The sequence below is a fragment of the Eptatretus burgeri genome, chromosome 9 (genome assembly GCF_056783735.1).
Source record: "Eptatretus burgeri isolate ZD-2024b chromosome 9, Ebu_testis_v1, whole genome shotgun sequence".
Classification (NCBI taxonomy): Eukaryota; Metazoa; Chordata; class Myxini; order Myxiniformes; family Myxinidae; genus Eptatretus; species Eptatretus burgeri.
The window spans coordinates 108,460,002-108,480,481 of record NC_140969.1 but is presented as its reverse complement, the minus strand read 5'-3'; the positions used below and the strand labels follow the sequence as shown (position 1 = coordinate 108,480,481).

General features: G+C 48.5%; 1 protein-coding gene across 1 annotated transcript in view; it reads left to right on the top strand.

Moving 5' to 3' along the window:
• Positions 1-20,480, top strand: part of LOC147020885 (B-cadherin-like) — a 177,919-nt gene that overhangs the window by 71,921 nt on the left and 85,518 nt on the right. The window contains exons 7-8 of the mRNA XM_085896620.1: positions 16,850-16,984; positions 17,116-17,304. Of these exons, the coding sequence (XP_085752746.1) occupies positions 16,850-16,984; positions 17,116-17,304 (324 nt within the window). The remainder of the gene's footprint in view (positions 1-16,849; positions 16,985-17,115; positions 17,305-20,480) is intronic.

Below are 20,480 nucleotides of genomic sequence, written 5' to 3'. Positions count from 1 at the left end.
ACGGGTTTGGGCCTAACTACACATATACTTACAGAGATATCTCACCTACGGGACCTGAATGGTGGTTTGCGAATTTCATCAACCACAACACTACCCCCTCCCCTTTTTACAGACTCGTCCCGAGTCGTCAAATTTTCGTGTGCCATCATGTGTAGTTCTCCCCGAGTACATTTTACCTACGGATCCCTGAGTGCGACATTCATGGTATTCGTGTCCCCAAAATAAATAACCTGAGGGCTGAGTAACTACCTAAACAAACTCACTCACTCGGACGACTTAAATAAAATTGCCGGCGCTAAGACAGACATGCCGTGGGCGCACTCATATGTACAGTACATCATAACCTTAACTTACAAATTTTACACTAAACCATGGCCCAGGATCAATGGACTCTGCAAAAAGAAAGCAGTTAGCAGGGAGCCAGGCTGCTCCTAGCATGCAGTCTCTGACTCAAACAATGCAGGTGACAGGGAATGTGGCCGGCTGCTCACACGCAGTCCAAGGCCTTCCCTTTTGAACTGAACGTAGTGAACCACAACGGTGCATGGGCTGCACAAACGCAGTCTCCGTGCCAGCTCAAGTGGCACACGCAATGAACACAACGGATGGATGGATGGATGGATTAATGGATGGACGCAAACACGGTGCACGGGCCGCCAATGCAGGCCCGTGTTGTAGCTGCCAACAGGGCAGTTCTTGCAGCTTGCAAACTGTTGCTTTGATCCTGGCGCACATGGAAATGAACAGGGGGGGGGGGCAAAGCAAAAATTGAACGGGGCTGGTGAACAGGGGCAGTGGGCATGGCATGGCAAAGGTGATCAGGCAAACACAGCCTGCAGAACAAGGCCGCTGCAGGCAAACACAGCCGGCAGATGAACTGGCCGGCACAGGCCTTGCAGAAAACAGCTGCAGACGATCCGGCCGGTACAGGCCTTGCAGCACAGCAGCTGCAGCCGATCCAGCCGGCACAGGCCTTGCAGCAAAACAACAGCTACCGATGAAGCTGGCCAGCCTTCGCCGTTCAGTGGAGGTTGGTGGAGGGAGTGCGGTGGTGCTGGCCACTCGGAAGGCGGGCTCGGACCTACCCTACGGTCTCCCTCCCAACCTATCACCTTTGCCTGTCATTGTCTATACCCACTCCCTTAATTTGTCCAAAACCAATTTAGCCCCAACTTATTTTTTTGTTGTTGTTTTATTTCCTTTTTTACTTCCCCACTATAAATCGTCCCCTAACCCCCTTTATCGTCTTTGTTCGGCTAACCTATCCTGTCACCTAGCCTACTCCCAACCCCTACGTTCCCTTCCCGGAGGGGAATAAGGGAGAGTTAGCGTCCCGTGCCGAGGCCCAATCCAAGCCTCAGAATGGCCTCCCCAGAGTTCAGCGATCTTAACACAAAGTTGGTCCAGCGGCCCACAACGAGAGCGAGGGGATGGATGGTGCGGAGGGGTACACTTCCTAATCTACCCTAACCATTAACCCTTAAACTACCCCGGGGCTTTCAACAAGCGCCTCTCGCTTAAACTATTGCTTCTAACAACCCAGATTCCCGTCGCCTGTGTTAGTGTCCTCACAATTTAGGGCCTCGCCCCCCAATTTTCTCTCCGTGCCCTCACACGGTCTCATGGCTGGGACGCGTGGCTCCCCTTGGCAGGCACGACCCTCTGCCGAATCTCCCGCTATGGCACCCCCGGGCACTACACTGCCTCCGAGCCTACCAGCTCCCTAAACACCGGGGAGTGCCCCCCATGGCACCTCCCCTGAAACGCACACGTGGCAGGCTGGCTTCCCAGGCCCCTTTCCAAGGGTCACCCGTGCCCACAACACTGCCCACGCGGCTAACAGCGCCCCGGGCCCCTGCACCAAGCGGGCGCACCCGTGCCCACTACGCTATCCCGGCCCCCCATGGTCCCTTGGCCTACTACGGCCGACTAGCCTGGTGCCCGGGGTACCCACACAGCAATACTCACCTTTCGCAGCCACGCTCCCAGCCCGTCAACAGGGCTCCTGCACCCCTCCAAATGGGTTTCGAGCCTACATTCACACCAACAACAAAACGACCTCCATTTTTCAATTTAACTAACCCCCTAACTCACTCTACACTGACCCCAGGGTCCCTTGGGCGGGAGTCACTCCTCCCCCCAATCACTCATCGCACCATGCATTCCCCATTCGCTCCACTCACACAGACCCGCTGGCCTCAACATGTCACTCAACATGTCTCCACCTCATAACTCACCAACAACTCTTCAACACACTCACCGCTGAACTCTGCCATCCTTCTAACTACATCCCCTAACTAACTCGTGCTCCCACGTCGTCCCTTAAACTACAGCACGTTCCTTTTAACACTACGTAGCTAAGCTACGTCCCCACTACACATCCATAGTCTGTCACTGTCTCCAAATCTCTAAAATAACTTTTATTTCCCCACCAAAAGCTCATCTAAATCCCTCTAACTAATCCATTCCATGGGCCCTATGATGAGGACTTACCCCTGCCCCATGGAGCCGGTCTAGCTATGCTAACCCTTCCCCCTAACTATTTTCCATCCTGTGCCCAGGTAAGGGGGTCTTCCACCCCTTGCCCAGGAATCCTGTTCACCCGAAAGTGAGGCCTGCTTTTTTTTTTTTTCACATGCGCAGCACCAGCGCGGCAACTCACAGCTCGCGCACTTTGCACCTGCCCGTGACGTCATGCAGCAGCACGTGTTCCTCGTCCCTCCTTGGACGGTACCATCCGGCAGGGATACCCCTCCTGCCGGATTCCAACCCCACGTGCAGCCATGACGTCACCGTGCGCATAAAAAAAACAAGCCCCACGTCTCGAGGGGTTCCCCACGCGAACACATGTGCTTTGCCCGTTGGAGCTTAACACACACGATCGCGTGGAGAACCCGTCCGGTCCAAATCCATAATCCTGCCTAAACTTTGTCCGTCCGCGGGATCGGCAAATCCACCGCGTGCGTTTCCGGACCGGGACTTCACTCTCGCAAGCGAGCACGTGGGGGCCTCGTGCGTTGCACAGCACGGACCTCGCGCTCGCTGCTGGGCGAACCCGGCACGGTCCCCGAAACAGCCACAGCCGCTACCCGGCTTTTGTCCCTCTGTCGCCGTTGTCGTCTCCATTCAACACACGCACTCCTGCGTGTCACAACGCTCACACACCATTCCATTGCACTCACCCCGGGAGAAGCGGCTGCATGTTCACACATGCCCACCAACATCTCCCTTACATACCGCTCTCTCACACACACGGTCTCCCTTGCACTCGGCCGTTCACTCACGCATGCCATCTCCCTCGCACACGTGGCTCCACTCACTCGTGGTGCTCAATTCATACTGGCCGTTTCACTCACACACACGGCCTCTTCCACTTGCGGTGCCCCTTTTACACACGGTGTGCTGGGAAGCACGTACTCCGGCACAGTCGCCACCACACCACTCACACACGAGGTCGCTTCCACACACGGGGTCTTTGTCGCCCACCCGGTCGCTCTCACACACGCCCTTGCACCCGCGCTATGCGTGCGTTGCAGCACGCATTTCACCACACTCGTGAACACACACCTCGACACCACACACACCGGGACAACCACACTGGGGATTCGTGTCCCCACAAGGGTCTCCGGGGCCTCTATACCCCCCAATCTCTCCGTGCACCTGTTCGCAGCACTCCTCCTCTCAACCTCGCAAAGCATGACCGAACTCACCTGGTCGTGACTCACCTCAAGGGGGCATACTCCCTCCCCTCGTTCCTGGAGGAGGCCATCCAGGTGCTCGCACCGGGTCCCTACACGCTCCGCGAGCTCACCCCCATTATCCTCCACTACCTCCGTGTGTGTGTGCGCGTCACTTACCCCGTCTTCATCGTGTAGTCTTCCCTCTATCGTTCCCATCTCCCGTGTCTCTGCCAACTCAGTCACCTCTTCACCCTTTACCTCCCTTGTCTCAACTATTATTTCCGTCTCTTCCCTTGTTATCTCCCTCGTGCACGTCTCCGTCACCCCAATTAGTTTTTCCCTCTCGGTCACCGTCACTTTTTCCGTCATGACCCTCGCCCAACACGTCTCCCGAATTACTTTGTCACCCGCCTCCACCGCGGGCCTGACAGCCGTTGCACTCCCTCCCAGCTCGTTCGCTCCCACACGTGGAGTCGCCATTTTAAACTCCCTGGTAACGGCCTTCATGCCCGCCTGCAGGCTTCGGCCCATGTTCTGCGTCTCACCCCGCAGCTCTTTCATTTCTTCCTTCATGTTTGTTTCCATTTCGTTCATTTGCTTGTTCATGCTTTTTATTTCGTTTGTGTTTGTATCCATTTTTTCGTTCATTTGGTGTGTATTCGCATCCATTTTCCTCATCAATGCCTCAAACATTTCCATCGTCCGATCCGTGGGCGAATTCGCACGTGGGGGCCGTTTGTCCGCCACCCCAGCCACTGCGCCCATTTCGAACTCTGGGTTCAGTTGGGGGAGTTCATGTTCCTGCACAACCAACATTTCCTGCATGGGGTTTTCATCCTGAACCATGGATTCTACACATTATAAATCCATTTCTAATACCCCCGGCTCCCGCTCGCCTTGAGACGCCATCTTATTTCTCGTAAAGTGTTAATTTGAATCGCTCATAATTTGGAGGGAATCGGGGGTCGCTCCTCTCACCCCTGGACTGATTCCCGTGAATTTAGCTGGAGACAGGAGAGCCCGTTTTCCCGCTCTCCGATACCAGTGCCGCGAGGAGGGGGATGGGTTTGTATCCCACTCCTGACACCAGTGTTGCGGATTCGCGCCCGCCGGCGTGCGAGCGGCCACGTAACTCGAATCGCGGCACGTCGCCCACCGGACGGACAATCCCGTCGTGACCCTCTCGGACTAACGCCGGGAACTAGTCATGGGTGGGCCTTTCGGCCTCACCACGATCGTGCCAATCGGCCCCCCGCGTGGGATAGGGTTGCTCGCCAAATTCGACCTACCTAAGTACCCACACGGAGGGTAGACCGGACGATCGCACCTCGCCGCAGGTCGACTTCGGACACGGGCCACTTTAAGCGACCCGTTCCGTACTATCGGGATAACCGAGCGGTGTTATCGTCAACCTCGACGGTTCGATTAATTATTGGGCGTATTTAGCCAACGACCAACCCTTTACGTGAAGTAAGATGGAGATTCAATATAAGAAAAGACGAAGCGAAACGGGAAAAACAGTTCAACATAAAGCAAATTTATTCCGCGGCAAACGGATAGCACACATATACAATTATACACCAAAAGCAAATGTAAAAGTTACATGAATGCAACAAAAAGCAAATGCAACAAAAGAGACAATGCAGATCTACTACCGACTACCGAGCACACGGCAACACTTATACAGTTTTACTTCACAGACGGCGCCGACAACACATATACTCCAAAGCAAAAGAAAAAGGGGCCACCCTCAACGATGAGGGGGGCAGACGGGCCTGGGGCCGAGACCGCGTCGAGCCTACCCGTCTGGTGATGAGCCGCAAGATGGCGGCGGCGCCCCGACTCCGCGGGCCTCGCTGGCACTGCCTGGAATGGGGTGGGAACGGGGCCCCCTTCTCACACTATCTCAGCGCGGGGGGAAACAGGAGGGGGTTGTTGATGCTCGGGCGGGAAGAGGATATCTGGCTGGCTTGGGTCCCGCGACGAGCGACTCCACCGTGACCTCGGTCGCGTTACCGGCCTCCCCTCTCCGCAGCTCCCCGACTCTGACACGAGTGCCGACCTCCACAAAGATTCTTGGCTTTTCCAGCCTCTCCGGACCCCGACAGACACTCTCTCGACTGCCTTCGCCGCCGCCACAACTCTCCAACTCTCCCACTCTCCACTCTTCTCAACTCCGTCCAACTGCTCAACTCTCTCACTCTTGACTCAACTGCCTCCAACTCCGTCCAACTGCTTCTGCTCAACTCTCAACTCGACTCAACTGCCTTCCAACTGCCTCGATTCGCTCCGCGCTCGGTGCTTTATAGTCCGACAGGAGAAATCATATGCAGACTTTTGGATCAGGAATGGCTCGGGGGCGGAGCCACGCTCGCCCATTGGATGAAGGAAAAGTGGGCGTGAATCATTCTTGATCCGCAAATCTGCATATAGCGATAAAACTCTGACGCACCTGGAGGCGGGGCCAAATCGCCCCACGCTCGCTGATAGGATGGAACATAAGTGGGCGTGAATCGTTCTTGATCCGATTTCTCGGAAAGGCTGGTGTTTTTGCACCCGCTGCTCGGTGCGCGCCCTGTACGAGTCCAGGATCGGTGCCCACAAGCGGCGCGGGAATGGCGGTGATGCGATGGTTGCGAGAGCGAGATGTGACGGCAAGAGTCGTGGCTGTTGTTGTGAAGCGGCGTTGCGGTTGGTGGTTGTTGTGTGATGGCTGTTGAGACGTGGTTGGTGGTGGTTGTGGTGGTAGTAATGGCGGCTGGTCCAAAATAAAGATAGTAAAAGAAAAACGGCTATCTAAAAGGGTCGCAGCCTGAATGAATGACATTTATTCCCTCTAAACAACGGATTTGGGCCTAACTACACATATACTTACAGAGATATCTCACCTACGGGACCTGAATGGTGGTTTGCGAATTTCGTCAACCACAACAATATATTGTTGTAGATTTCCACCCGCGGGCGTGTGGACGACCGCTTCTAGCCAATGGCGGCCGCTCTCGCCGACCGAACGGATAACACTGAACAACAAAAATTTTTTACTGGAGATGTGTAAAGTGATTTAGACTAATTTGGGTACGCTGATTTCAAAAATCATAACCGTTTTGCTGTATCACGTCAGGATTTTCAGTAACAGAAATATTCCCATTGCCTAGAAGTCAGGATTTCAATGAAATTTACAAAAATTCATTTATTCATTTATTTCATCATGAATGCTTCAAAATTATAGAAATTACAGAAAAACTCCACTAGAATGTAATTAAAAATGCTTTAGGCATTTGGCTTTGCGTTTGTGCTGCTCTGTGTCAGTTTCAAGATGCAGGAACCAGCAGAAATCGCCCATCATGTTCGGGTTGTGCCGCCCTTGGTAACGCGTCTCCATGAGTGAAATCTCTTGGTGGAATCGCTCGCCGTGCTCGTCCGAGACTGCTCCCAAGTTGTCAGGGAAGAAGTTCAAGTGCTGGTGTAGGAAATGGATTTTCAGGGACATCCTGGAGCCAAGTTTCCTGAAGGACTCCAGCAGCTGCTGCACTATTTCTTCATAGTTGTCCGCGCGCTCGTTCCCCAAGAAGTTGTCCGTCACAGCTTTGAAGCTCCTCCACGCTGCCAGCTCTTTGGGGTTTAGAGTTGTCGGAAAAGTTTCGTCCTTCATAATCTGTCGGATTTGCGGTCCAACAAAGACACCAGCCTTGATCTTGGCCTCCGACAAGGTGTTGCCAAACTTTTCCTTGAGGTATAAAAACCCACGCCCATTCAGATCTATTGCCCGTACAAAACCTTTCATCAAGCCGAGCTTTATGTGGAGTGGTGGAAGGAAAACCTTGGCTGGGTCGACAAGGGCGACATGCTTCACGTTGTGTCGACCAGGTACATGCTCTTTTCGCTCTTCCCAATCTTTCTTCGTCCAGTGATTCTTGTCGTCTCTGCTGTCCCAGAGACAAAGGAAGCACATGTATTTCGTGTAGCCTGACTGCAGCCCGAACAACAGCGCCACCACTTTCAAGTCTCCGCAGATGTGCCAGTTGAAGTCATTGTACTTGATGGAATCAAGCAGCTGCCGCATAGTCTCATAGGTCTCTGTCATGCCGAACGCGTGAGCCAGTGGGACTGATGGTTTCTCGTTGCCATTGTGGAGCAAAACAGCCTTCAAGCTGTTCTTCCCCGAGTCGATGAAGAGGCGCCAGTCTGCAGGATCGTGATCACACCCAAGTTCTTTCAACAGACCGTTGATGTCACTGCAGAATGTCATCGTGTCTTCCATCTCAAAGAACTCAGCCATGTCTCTGTGACGTGCTCTGAACAAGGATATCTTGGTGTTAGGTTCAAGTAGATTCCACTGCTGCAGCCTTGATCCAAGCAGCTCTGCCTTCGCCTTTGACAGCGAGAGATCTCTTACAAGATCATTTAAGTCTCCCTGGTTCAGAAGGTGTGATTCTTGAGTGTCGGGTTCAAAAGGTTCATCATCACCATCCTCTTCACCACTGCTTACAGCTATGTTCTGATCAGCTGGAGGTGTTGGAACGGGGTTCTCGTCATCATGAGGCACAGGTTTACGAGCAGAGACGCAGTCAGCGTACTTGATGTGACCTTTATTCTTCTTGTTGAAGCCGGCGATGCTTGTGCAGCAGAAATAACAATCATCATGATGATTCTGCGGCTCACGCCATATCATGGGCACCGCAAATGGCATGCTCGCGCGCTTGCCCACCAACCACTGAGTCAAGGTTGTGTGACAGCTTGTGCAGCAGATGTGTGGTGCCCAGCTCTGTTCTTGATCCCCCACCTTACACCCGAAGTAGTGAAAGTAGGCGGCCTTCATTTTCACTGCTGTAGATATACTTCGCTGTTGATCTTTTTTGGTATACCGACCACAGACATAACAGAAGTTGTCAGGATGATTGGTACAGGAACGCCTACTTATCTTTATCTGAAAGAAAGAAATATAACACAAGTTAACAACAATTGTACGAAATAGACATGTTAAAGACATATGTAAATTTCATTGAAATCCTGACTTCTAGGCAATGGGAATATTTCTGTTCCTGAAAATCCTGACGTGATACAGCAAAACGGTTATGATTTTTGAAATCAGCGTACCCAAATTAGTCTTAATCACTTTACACATCTCCAGTAAAAAAATTTTTTTGAAATTTGTTGTTCAGTGTAATCTAGTCGCAGCTTTCCGGATCAAACGCCGAAATCTCGCTACGGGTGTGTTTTAAGTACACCACAGCCGAGTCAACAATCCACCCGTGCTACAGGGTCAATCGCCGAATTGTCGATATACCTAATTAATCATGCGGGCAGACTACCGAGAGACTGTACCTCAACGAGGCCCACTTGGAAACGAGCCGCTTAAGCAGCTTGCTTCGTTTTGGGATAACCGAGCGGGGTATTATCGCGAAAGCCTCGTAGGATCCGATTCTATTATCGGCTATTAAAAAGCCAGCTATTATTCCGAACTCAATACGACAGTTCAATGAAGGAAAAGGACGTGATGAACGGGTTAACATTCACACAAGCACATTTATTTACACACATATACGGTCAAAGCAGCAATGCAGATATATACAGGCATGCAATGAATGGGGGTAGGGACAAGACGCGAGCAAGAAAAATGAACTTCTACCGTTCTATCAATTACGTACACTTATACAGTTCTACCTAAAGACATGGCACCACAACGTTCATTCAAAAGTAACAAAGAAAAACCCCAGGAAAGACGTGGGGTAGACTGGACCTCTTGAGTCTTTATTTCACGGAGCTGTGATGACCGCAGAAGCTCCGCGAGGCCGGGCTGGTTACCTTCACCTTTGTGGTGCCTCACTAGGGCGACCCGCGACCGCGGTCCGGCCCAGGCCTCGTCTGACGGCCTGGTGATTCGGGCCCAGCCAGCAATGCCTCAGAGGAACGAACAGGTCTTTTGCTCTCTTAGAGTTGATGCTCTCTTTAAGAGCCCGTCCATCCCTCAGCGCCACTCAGACTGTCCCGAAGCCCGATCACCACGGACCGTGCGGTGCTGGCTGGCGACCTCTCTCCGGCTCTCCCCACGTCCCGCACACGAATGCGCAGTTCTGCACGGCAGCCTGGCTGCACTCCCAGCTCCGTCTCCTCGGTGAACCAGGACCTCCACTGCCCTTCACTCTACTCGAACCTTGCTCTTCACACCACTCCACACCCAGACCGACTGACTGACTGACTATGAGCTTGGCGCTCTGCGTGCTGTTATATTGGATCCATGAGGCGAGGTTTGATCTCTGATCCCTCACCTCTGACGCCCCGCTGGCTCCGCCCCCCCCCCTTGATCTCCTGATCCGAATTTCGAGGCGAAGCTCAGAGTGAGCAGACGTGGTTGAAATCACCGTCCCTGGCGCCAACAAAGCAGAGCGGACGTGGGTGAAATCACCGTCGCTGGCAATGAGGAAACCCCCTCGTCTGTTTGCAGCGATGCTGTTCGCTGGGAACTCGCCGTGGCTGGCGCAAAGATGGTGGTGTTTGCGGAGTTGAAGGTGAAGTGATGTTGTTCGTTGTTGGTTATTGGGGGAGATGTGGTTTAGGAGATGGTGGCTGTGGTTGGCGTTGTGGAGAAGGTGGTTGTGTGAAGGTGGTTGTGGAGGAAGTGGTTGTTGTGGTTGAAATACAGTTGGCATTGTGGGGAAGGTGGTTGTGGTTGGCGTTATGGAGAAGGTGGTTGTTGTGGATGAAATGCAGTTGGTCCAAAATAACGACAGCAAAAGAAAAACGGCTCACTTAAAGATCACAGCCCAGTTACACGAATAATATCCCTTAGGCCGAGGTCACATTTGCCACGGCGGCCGAGGGGTCTCCAAAATCTACGGCCACTAGCAATTATACAGCGGCCGCAGTATTTCCACGGTCACACAATGTAGCAGTCACATATGTTTTTATTTTTCGGGGAGCTGCACGGTGTATTTATAAATTGTGGAGACCGAAAATGTGGGGGTGCCGTACGGTCTTTGATTTGATGTCGCACGGTGACCTTAGGGCGTTCCTGCGGCAGCCATAGAATTTTGAAGGCAGATGCAAGTTGCCTGCAAGGCGACCGCAAGGCGACCACAAGGCGACCGCAGGGGGACCGCAGGGGGGCCCTAAGGCGAATGTGCGGCCAGACGGACGGTAACGAATGGGTTAATTTTATTATTATTTTTTCACCAGTTTTTTTTTTTCGGCTTGTCGAATTGCTACGGCGAACGTAGAAATGAAAAAAAGTTATAACTCCACGTTATAATTCCACGGCGACCTTACGGCCTGTAAAATATAGCCATACGGCGTAGGGCCACCCTGAGGCCACCTCAGAAACTCTGCGGCCGCCGCACGTTTCTGTCAATTCAGAGGGCGTACGCCGCCGTATCCTCACCGTAGAGCAAATGTGACTTAGGCCTTAGGTCTTAGAAATAGTGGAGACCGAAAACGTGGGGGTGCCATACGGTCTTCTTCTTGTTGTGAAGACAAAACCTTAATCTCAAAGACTCGGCTCTTGTATATAAAAGATCCGGATCTCCTTAAATAATGAGCACATGTACACATCCTCACATCGACAGTGCCTTTTGAGAGCGTCTATCATGAACTTTTAAATATATTCGGACATTTGCTTCAAAGTTTCGAAAAGTTCACGTTACTATTTAAAGCTTATTCCATTTCTCGTAATGTAATTTCGTAAATACATTATTTATTTCGTAAATACACGATATATCGTAAATACTTAAAGACATTATGACGCGTTTCGCTATTGGCTTAAGCAAGGCACGTGACGAAATATCGGAAGCTGTTTTTTTTTTTTTAGCCGACAAAATGTTAAGGACGCTGCTCGTGGACACATTTGTCCTTGTTTTTTTTTTTTCGGCTTGTCGAATTGCTACGGCAAACGTAGAAATGAAAAAAGTTATAAATCCTGTTATAATTCCACGGCGACCTTACGACCTGCAAAATACAGCCAAACGGCATAGGGCCACCCTGAGGCCACCGCAGAAACTCTGCGGCCGCCGCATGTTTCTGTAAATTCAGAGGGCTTACGGCCGCCGTATCCTCGCCGTTGAGCAAATGTGACTTAGGCCTTAGACATCGGTGGGGAAATCTATCTGAACACAGACTTAGGCCGAAGTCACATTTGCCACGGCGGCCGTGGGGTCCACAAAATGTACGGCCACTAGCAATTATATGGCGGCCGCAGTATTTCCATGGTCACACAATGTAGCAGTCACATATGTTTTTATTTTTCGGGGAGGGGCACGGCGTATTTATAAATTGTGGAGACCGAAAAGGTGGAGGTGCCGTATGGTCTTTGATTTGATGTCGCACGGTGACCTTAGGGCGTTCCTGCAGCGGCCATAGAATTTTCAAGGCAGATGCAAGGTGCCCGCAAGGTGACCGCAGGGGGACCACAGGGGGGCTCGAAGGCGAACGTGCGGCCAGACGGACGGTAACGAGTGGGTTCTTTTTTTTTTCTTTCTTTTTTGTTGCCAGTTCTTTTGTCTCGGCTTGTCGAATTGCTACGGCGAACGTAGAAATGAAAAAAGTTATAACTCCGCGCTATAATTCCACGGCGACCCCTACGGCCTGTAAAATATAGTCAAACGGCGTAGGGCCACCCTGAGGCCACCGCAGAAGCTCTGCGGCTGTTGCACGTTTCTGTCAATTCAGAGGGCGTAGAGCAAATGTGACTTAGGCCTAATCGACATAACTGATCTAAGGACCTATATGGTGTTCTGTTAATTTCCACAGCCGTAACGATATATATATATATATATATATATATATATATATATATATATATATATATATATATATATATATATATATATATATATATATATATATACATGTATATATATATATATATATATATATATATATATATATATATATATGCATGTATATATATATATATATATATATATATATATATATATATATATATATATATATTGTTACGTTTGAGGGGCGGGTATGGATTCAAAGGGTAATTAGGATGTTTAATTAGGTATGCCATGCTGTTCGAGTTTACCAGGATCTCGATGTAATAAGTAGCAATTCAGTGGTGATAAGTTGTCTAGTAAATGTTCATTTCTTCAAGGGGGGGAATGATAATTGTCACGTAATTAGATAGGGACACGGGATAGGGTAAGTGTGTCTGCGTAAACCCCTTTTGGTATTCTCTGGAGACTGGCCGTGACGTCACAGGACAGTGCAGCGGATGGCTCCGCCCCGATGTCACGATTGGCAGAAGGCGACGGCGGTGGGCCAATAAACGGCTCGATTGGAAGTGACGAGGACAGGAGGATAAAAAAGGTTCTGTTCGGGGTCGAAAAGGAAGAGGAAGAAGATCACAACCAAAAAGATCGTGTTTTTTTGGCGTAGAGGTGGCTGCGCAGAGAGCGTCCTTGTTGTTGTGCTGATTCGATCGTGTTCTTGATCGTGTCTTGGAGCCTTGCTGAGCCTCGTGCCTCACCTTGGTTGGCTCTGGGGTTCTGCTGACTCGGAGTACGGGGTCGAACGGCGGGCGGACCTGCCTCCCTCTCCTGCTCGCAACTTGGCGCCAGAACTGGTTCCCTGGCGGCTGTGAGCGGACTTGGGCCAAGACCAGGAGGTCGACAGCACCACAGTTTCTCCTGCCCCCCCCCTGACGAGAGCAAGGCCAGCTCGTCCGACGCTGATCCAGGGACAGTTGCGTCCACTCCACGGTCCAGCCTGACCACCAGAAATAGCTACGTTTTGTGTGTGTGTGTGTGTGTGTGTGTGTGTGTGTGTGTGTGTGTGTGTGTGTGTGTGTGTGTGTGTGTGTGTGTGTGTGTGTGTGTGTGTGTGTGCTTGGCGCCTTAGAGGGATTGAGTTCTGTATATTCATTGGAATTGTCTGTGTTTTTCCCCACGCCCGATCCCACACCATCCCGTTGAATCGCCCCGGATCCCTCTTCTTGCCGAGTCTTGTTATTTCTGGTAATAATAAAAACAAATAAACATCATCAACTCAGTGAAAAGTGACTCGTGCCACCTTCCTCGTCCCGTTTGCGGGACTGTTCAAGTCCCGTGGACGTCACAATATATATATATATATATATATATATATATATATATATATATATATATATATATATATATATATATATATATATATATATATATATATATATATATATATATATATATATATATATATATATATATATATATATATATATATATATATATATATATATATATATATATATATATATATATATATATATATATATATATATATATATATATATATATATATATATATATATATATATATATATATATATATATATATATATATATATATATATATATATATATATATATTGTTACGAATTCTCGCCGCCGGCGTGCGAACGACCGCGTTTTACTGAATGCAGCTGTACGACCACTGGACGAACAATTCAGTCGCAGCTTTCCGGATCAATGCCGAAAACCAGCCACAGGTGTGTTCTTAACCACACCACAACATTGTCCGCACTCTACCCGCGCGCTACAGGGTCAATCGCCGAATTTTCGATATACCTAATTAATCGCGCGGGTAGATAACCGAGAGATTGTACCTCAACCGGACCGCTTGGAAACAAGCTGCTGAAGCAGCTCGCTTCCTTTGGGGATAACCGAGCGGTGTATTATCGCGCAGTCCCATTGGACCCGATCACTTTTGTGGCTATTTAAAACCAACTATATTCCGAGAGCAAGATGGCAGCTCAATTAAGGGAAGAGGACGCAACAAGCAGGTTCACATTTAAAGAAGCACATTTATTTCCACACGTATACAGTGATGCAGTCATGCAATGAATGGGGGGAGTGCGCAAGCAATTATACAGCCAAACAAAAGCAATGTAAAGGAGCTACGACCGTTTGTTTATTCTTTACACACTTATCAGTTCTACTTATTGGACCTGGCACCACATCTCTCACACAAAGAAACAAGGAAAAAGAACCCAATCAAAGGCAAGGGGGTAGACTGGACCTCTTGGGGTCTTTATATCATGGAGCTTTGAGGACTGAAGGAGCTCCAAGAGGACGGGCTGGTTACCTTGTACTGGTGGTGATTCGCTGGGGCGGCCCGCGATGTTCCGTCCCCACGGCAGCGAGCGTAACCACGGCTCGGCCGCGGCCAGGTGATTCGGGCCCCAGCCAGCAACGCCTGAGAGGAACGAATGGGTCTTTGCTCTCTCAGAGTTGATGCTCTCTTTAAGAACCCGTCCGTCCCTCAGTGATGCTCGGACTGTTCCGAAGCCCGATCACCTCAGACCGTTCGGTGCTGATTGGCGAGATCTCTCCGGCTCTTTCCACGTCCCGCACATGAACACGCAGCTCCACGCGGCACAGCAGGCTTGGCCGTGCTCCATGCTCGCGTCTCCTCCGCTCTCCTCAGCTTCGCCACCAACTGCAAGCTCCAGGCTCCAGGCGCTCCGAACCCCGACAGACACTCCACAGACTCTCCTCAGACTGGTGCTCCGCTCGCCCTTTTATAGGGCCCGAGAGACGAGGTTTGGCCTTCGATCCCTCACCTCTGATCTCTGACCCCCCCCCCCCACTGGCTCCGCCCCTCTTGATCTCCTGATCCGATTTTCGGACGAAGCTTGCACAGAGCAGACGTGCGCGAAGACAGCTACCCTGCGCGGCGAGGGACGTGCGCGAAATCACCCACTTGCGCGGTGAGGAAACCCCCGTGTCTGCCTGCAGCGATGCCGTTCAATGCGGACTTGCCATGGCTGGCGTCAAGATGGCGTCGTTTCGGAGATGAAGGTGAGGCGATGTTGTTCGTGTTGATCTATTGGGGGAGATGTGGATAGGGGATGGTGAGGAGATGTTGTGAAGGCAGTTGTGGAGAGGGTGGTTGGTGGTTGGTGTAGTGGAGAAGGTGGTTGGTGGTTGGCGTAGTGGAGAAGGTGGTTGGTGGTTGGCGTAGTGGAGAAGGTGGTTGGTGGTTGGTGTGGAGGAGAAGGTGGTTGGTGGTTGGCATGTTAGAGAAGGTGGCTGGCGTGGTGGAGATGGTGGTTGGTGGTTGGCGTTGCGGAGAAGGTGGTTGGTAGTTGGCATTGTGGTTGGTCCAAAATAACGATAGTAAAAGAAAAACGGCTACCTCAAAGATCACAGACCGGGTGACACGAATAAACCCTTTAGACAATGGTGGGAAAATCTATCTGAACACAAACTTATCAGCATAACTGATCGAAGGACCTATATGGTGCTCTGCGAATTTCCACAGCCGTTATAATATATATATATATATATATATATATATATATATATATATATATATATATATATATATATATATATATATATATATATATATTGTTATGGCCTTTTGATGGTGATATATATATATATATATATATATATATATATATATATATATATATATATATGTATCAAATTTAATCCACAGGTGAGCAATGAACCTTGGACGACCCCATTAACTTTTGGGTCCAATTGGATCAAAGGTCAAGGTCAAGGTCACGAAAAGATCAAAATCGTTTTTCGCTCATAACTTTGTCAAAATTGATCTGATTTACTTCAAACTTGCTTATAGTGAACCTTATTCTATTTGTCACTTATAATCCTACCCATTCCTATAGTGAAAAATGCATATTTGTGAAGATCGGTAGGGTCCGAAGTTTTGGGGGTCATGGTCATCGGTCAAAATTACAAATTTTCCATTCTAAATCAAAAAAGGTTCGGAATATGCGTGTTTACTATGGAAGACATATATCAAGTCCTTTATTGGCTTTCATTTGACACCATGACCTTTGACCTTACGTGGCCTTGAAAGGTCAAAATCATTTTACGGTCATAACTTCGTCAAAAATGGTTAATTGACTTCAAACTAAGACTAAAATATTCCTTATTCTTTTCCTTATAATCAACATTCAGGTTAAAGATATATCAAATTTAAATTTGGTCCCAAAACAACTTTATGCCTTAAATAGGTGGGATTTGTTGTGCCTGGCACCACTTGTTTGAATTATTTCAATACTTGTGGAATGCAAGCACAATCCATTTCATCAAATATATACAGTTCATAATTATTATGTCTCCACATAGGATGCACGACAGTCTTTGCTTGCAATCTGCAAATATGTCTCACTGATACAAATTTGTGTCTAACTTGACTGTTGATGCGTGCGAATGCAGAAGCGGGACAGGTACAACCTCATTGTACAAGCTGTGGATTGCAACGGAGCAGCATTTGGACTGTCGACGGAAACAATGGTATCGATCTTCGTGTTGCGAGCAAACGAGTGCTTGCCTCAGTTCAACCAAACAAATGTACAGTGCCAAACAAATTTCTCACAATCTGTCTGTATGCCTGAATTGGCTACTGACTTTTCTGCAAAGTTTTTTGGTTCTTGAAATTGTTTTTGTTTGTCTGAATCTCTCTGGTTTGTATTGCTCCACAGTTGCAAGTGAATGCCATGGAGAACAGACTGTATCCCCGCTTGGCAGAACTTGCCGTGTACGGCTGTGATGTTGAATTTGGGTTTGAAGGGAAACCAGTCGTATACCATATTGTCCGTGGAAACGGTGCCGGACATTTTGCAATAACAACAGATGAGAACACCAATGCTGGCATCCTGCAAGTTATCAAGGTACAGTATATGTCGGATCCAGTTTGCACCTGCAAGTCTCATGGTGTGCCATGACTTCACTAAGAAGTGTAAGCCACGCCCTTAGATAGCTAGTGCCCCCGCCCCCCTTTCCCACCTTGTACTGCGAACGTTCTGGTATTCTGAGGCATGAGATGATGCTCTGAAGTATCTTGATAGACGTGGAGATTGATGGCATAATCATGCTGGTTTCTCTGAATTGGTGTTGTCCCCAACACCTTTGCAGCCTGCAGAACTCGCTGAAATACAGAGACTCCCTGATGTTTCCAAAAGGGTTGCCAACAGCATGGATTGTGTGGAATTGGATTGCTACAAGAGTGAAACGTAGGGCCTAACATTACATGAGAGTGAACTTACTCGGAAAAGATTTTTATTTTCTTGGGAGGAAAGAAAAATACTCATCACAAATTATACAAGAAAGATGTCGTGCAATGCATAATACTTGTAAAAGCCATGAAACAAATTTGACCTTAAAAAATAGTTGGTGGTGGAATTAAATGACCAAATATGGAAATCCTCTTCAAATTTCAAGCTAATGGGATGAAAATTGACAATTTTAGAAACTTGGCCAATGTTGACTTTTTGACCTACGTTGACCTTCTGACCGATACTGACCTCAAAAATACTTATTCATTGAATTCAGTGACCTGATGCACAAATCCTCTTCAAATTTCAATTCAATGGGATGAAAATTGAGGATTTTGGAAATTTCATCGAAGTTTTATTAAAAATTGGTATACATTGTCAAGGTTCGTAAGAGAGCTGACACACAACGCAAAGCAGGGGGGGGGGCATGAGACAAGAGGGGTGGGAGAGGGAGGACAAAACAGTGGAGAACAGAGACATTAGGAGATCTGTGGAAGGGAGATGGATGGGGTGGGGAACACAGGGTATACAAGATGGACATTACAGGGACTTTCATGAAGGAAAGCAGGGAATTTGAAGGAGGTGGGTTTGGGGTGGATTAATGGGGGTAGAAAAGATCGAGGATTTGGATGGGGGACGATAAGAGGTGGTGGTGAACATCTGTTTTGAAGGCCTGGAGGGAAGAATGGGATTGGAGAGAGTGTGGGAATTTATTCCAAAGGCGGGGAACAAGGGGAATGAAAGAGTGAAGGTGAGCACTGATTCGTGATTTTGGTAGTTTTACCAGAAGGGGTTGTTGACAGACCTTGAGCGCCCTATGGAAATATAGTGGGGACAAATCGCAGACAAAGCGGGGGGGGGGGAGGAGAGAGACCAGAGAGGAGACGGAAGAAGACAGAAAGACCACCGACCTGCCTGTGGTGAGACAGTGAGAGGCCCAAAGACTCAGCCTCATCGTGGGAGATAACAATGATCCTACACAACCGGTCAAAAATTTTAGAAAACCCCCATTTTTCCAGTTTTTACTGAAATTTAAGTAGTTCAAGTGCAGTGAATAAACTGAAATGGTACAAAGCTAAGTGGTAAACTGCCAGTGGTTAAAAAAAAGTTTAGGTTACCAAAAACTGAAAAATAATTTAAATTTCAGAGTTTTTTAAAAAAAGGCCCTTTTGAGTGAAGTAATGGGTTAGCAACTGCAGCTGTTCTGCAGCAATGGAAGTAAATTAAGCCTTGAAAGTTGATGCAAACAATTCCTTCAGGTGTCCCAACTTTTGTTGATTTGTTACAAACCCTTTGTCTGTATAAAAGCAGTGTTGGAACAGACTGTGTTGCTCCACCCTCTGAAGCATTATTTGGACAATATTGCGCTGCAGGAAGTAGTATATTGCTCTCAAAATGGCGAGAAAAAGACAATAAACAAAGGAAGACAGACAGACCATTACAACCCTAAAAAGTATAGATCTTTCCTTTCGAGAAATTCCAAAGAAGCCAAGGTATCAATGAGTACAGTTTCCGACACCATCAAAAGGCACTTGGAAACTGGAGGAAAATCTGACAGGAAGAGGTCTGGCAGACCCAAAGCCACAACACAGTCAGAAGACAAGTTTCTGAGTGTCAATAGCTTGCGTGATAGGCGGCTCACAGGACAGCAGCTTCAATCACAGCTCAACACTGGTCGAAGTAAGGAAGTCTCAGTTTCAACTGTGAAGAGAAGACTTCGAGCTGCAGGTTTGACAGGTCGAGTGGCAGTCAGAAAGCCATTGCTAAGATGACAAAATAAGAAAAAGAGGCTTGGCTGGGCCATGAAGTACCACCAGTGGACTACTGAAAACTGGAAGAAGGTCTTATGGACCGAGGAATCAAAATTTGAAATATTCGGTTCATCACGCAGGGTTTTTGTACGCCGTCGAGTCGGTGAAAGGATGGTTCCTCATTGTGTGACACCAATTGTCAAACATGGAGGAGGAAGCATGATGATCTGGGGCTCTTTTGCTGGATCCAGAGTCGGCGACTTGCACAGAGTGATTGGCACCATGAACCAAAAGGGCTACCACAGCATTTTTCAGCGCCATGCAATACCCTCTGGTCCACATCTAGTTGGTCAGGGGGTTCATCCTACAGCAAGATAACGACCCAAAACATACCTCCAGGCTATGTCAGAACTACCTGAGAAGAAAAGAACAAGACGGTCGGCTTCAAATCATGGAATGGCCAGCACAGTCTCCAGACTTAAACCCCATTGAGCTGGTTTGGGATGAACTGGAGAGAAGTGTGAAAGCAAAGCAACCTTCAAGTGCAGCACATTTGTGGGAACTTCTGCACCAGTGTTGGGAAGAAGTCTCTGAACAATATTTGATTTCCATTGTTGAAAGAACTCCAGTAGTATGTTCGGCTGTTATATCTGCAAAAAGTGGCTACTTTGATGAGTCAAAAATTTCGATTAAATTTTGTTCAACTAAACAATTCCATGATTTCTATTTTATGTGAAATTGTTTATTTGTTCTATGCTTTAATTTCAGAGTACATTGAAACATTAAAGTGTTAAATTTCAGTAAAAACTGGAAAAATGGGGGTGTTCGAAAACTTTTGACCAATCGTGTAAATGCCTTTGTTTCCACAGCGTGAAGCCGAGAAAGGTGAGACGCAGGAACACCAGCCCAGAGGGGAGAGCAGTACTCCATCAGGCTGTAGACAAAAGGTTTGTTTGTGGTCAGGAGCTCAGGTGGGCCGAGGAAGGAATGCACGATGGAGGATTCCCAGTCGGTGACTGGCTTTGGAGGCCAGGTTGGAAA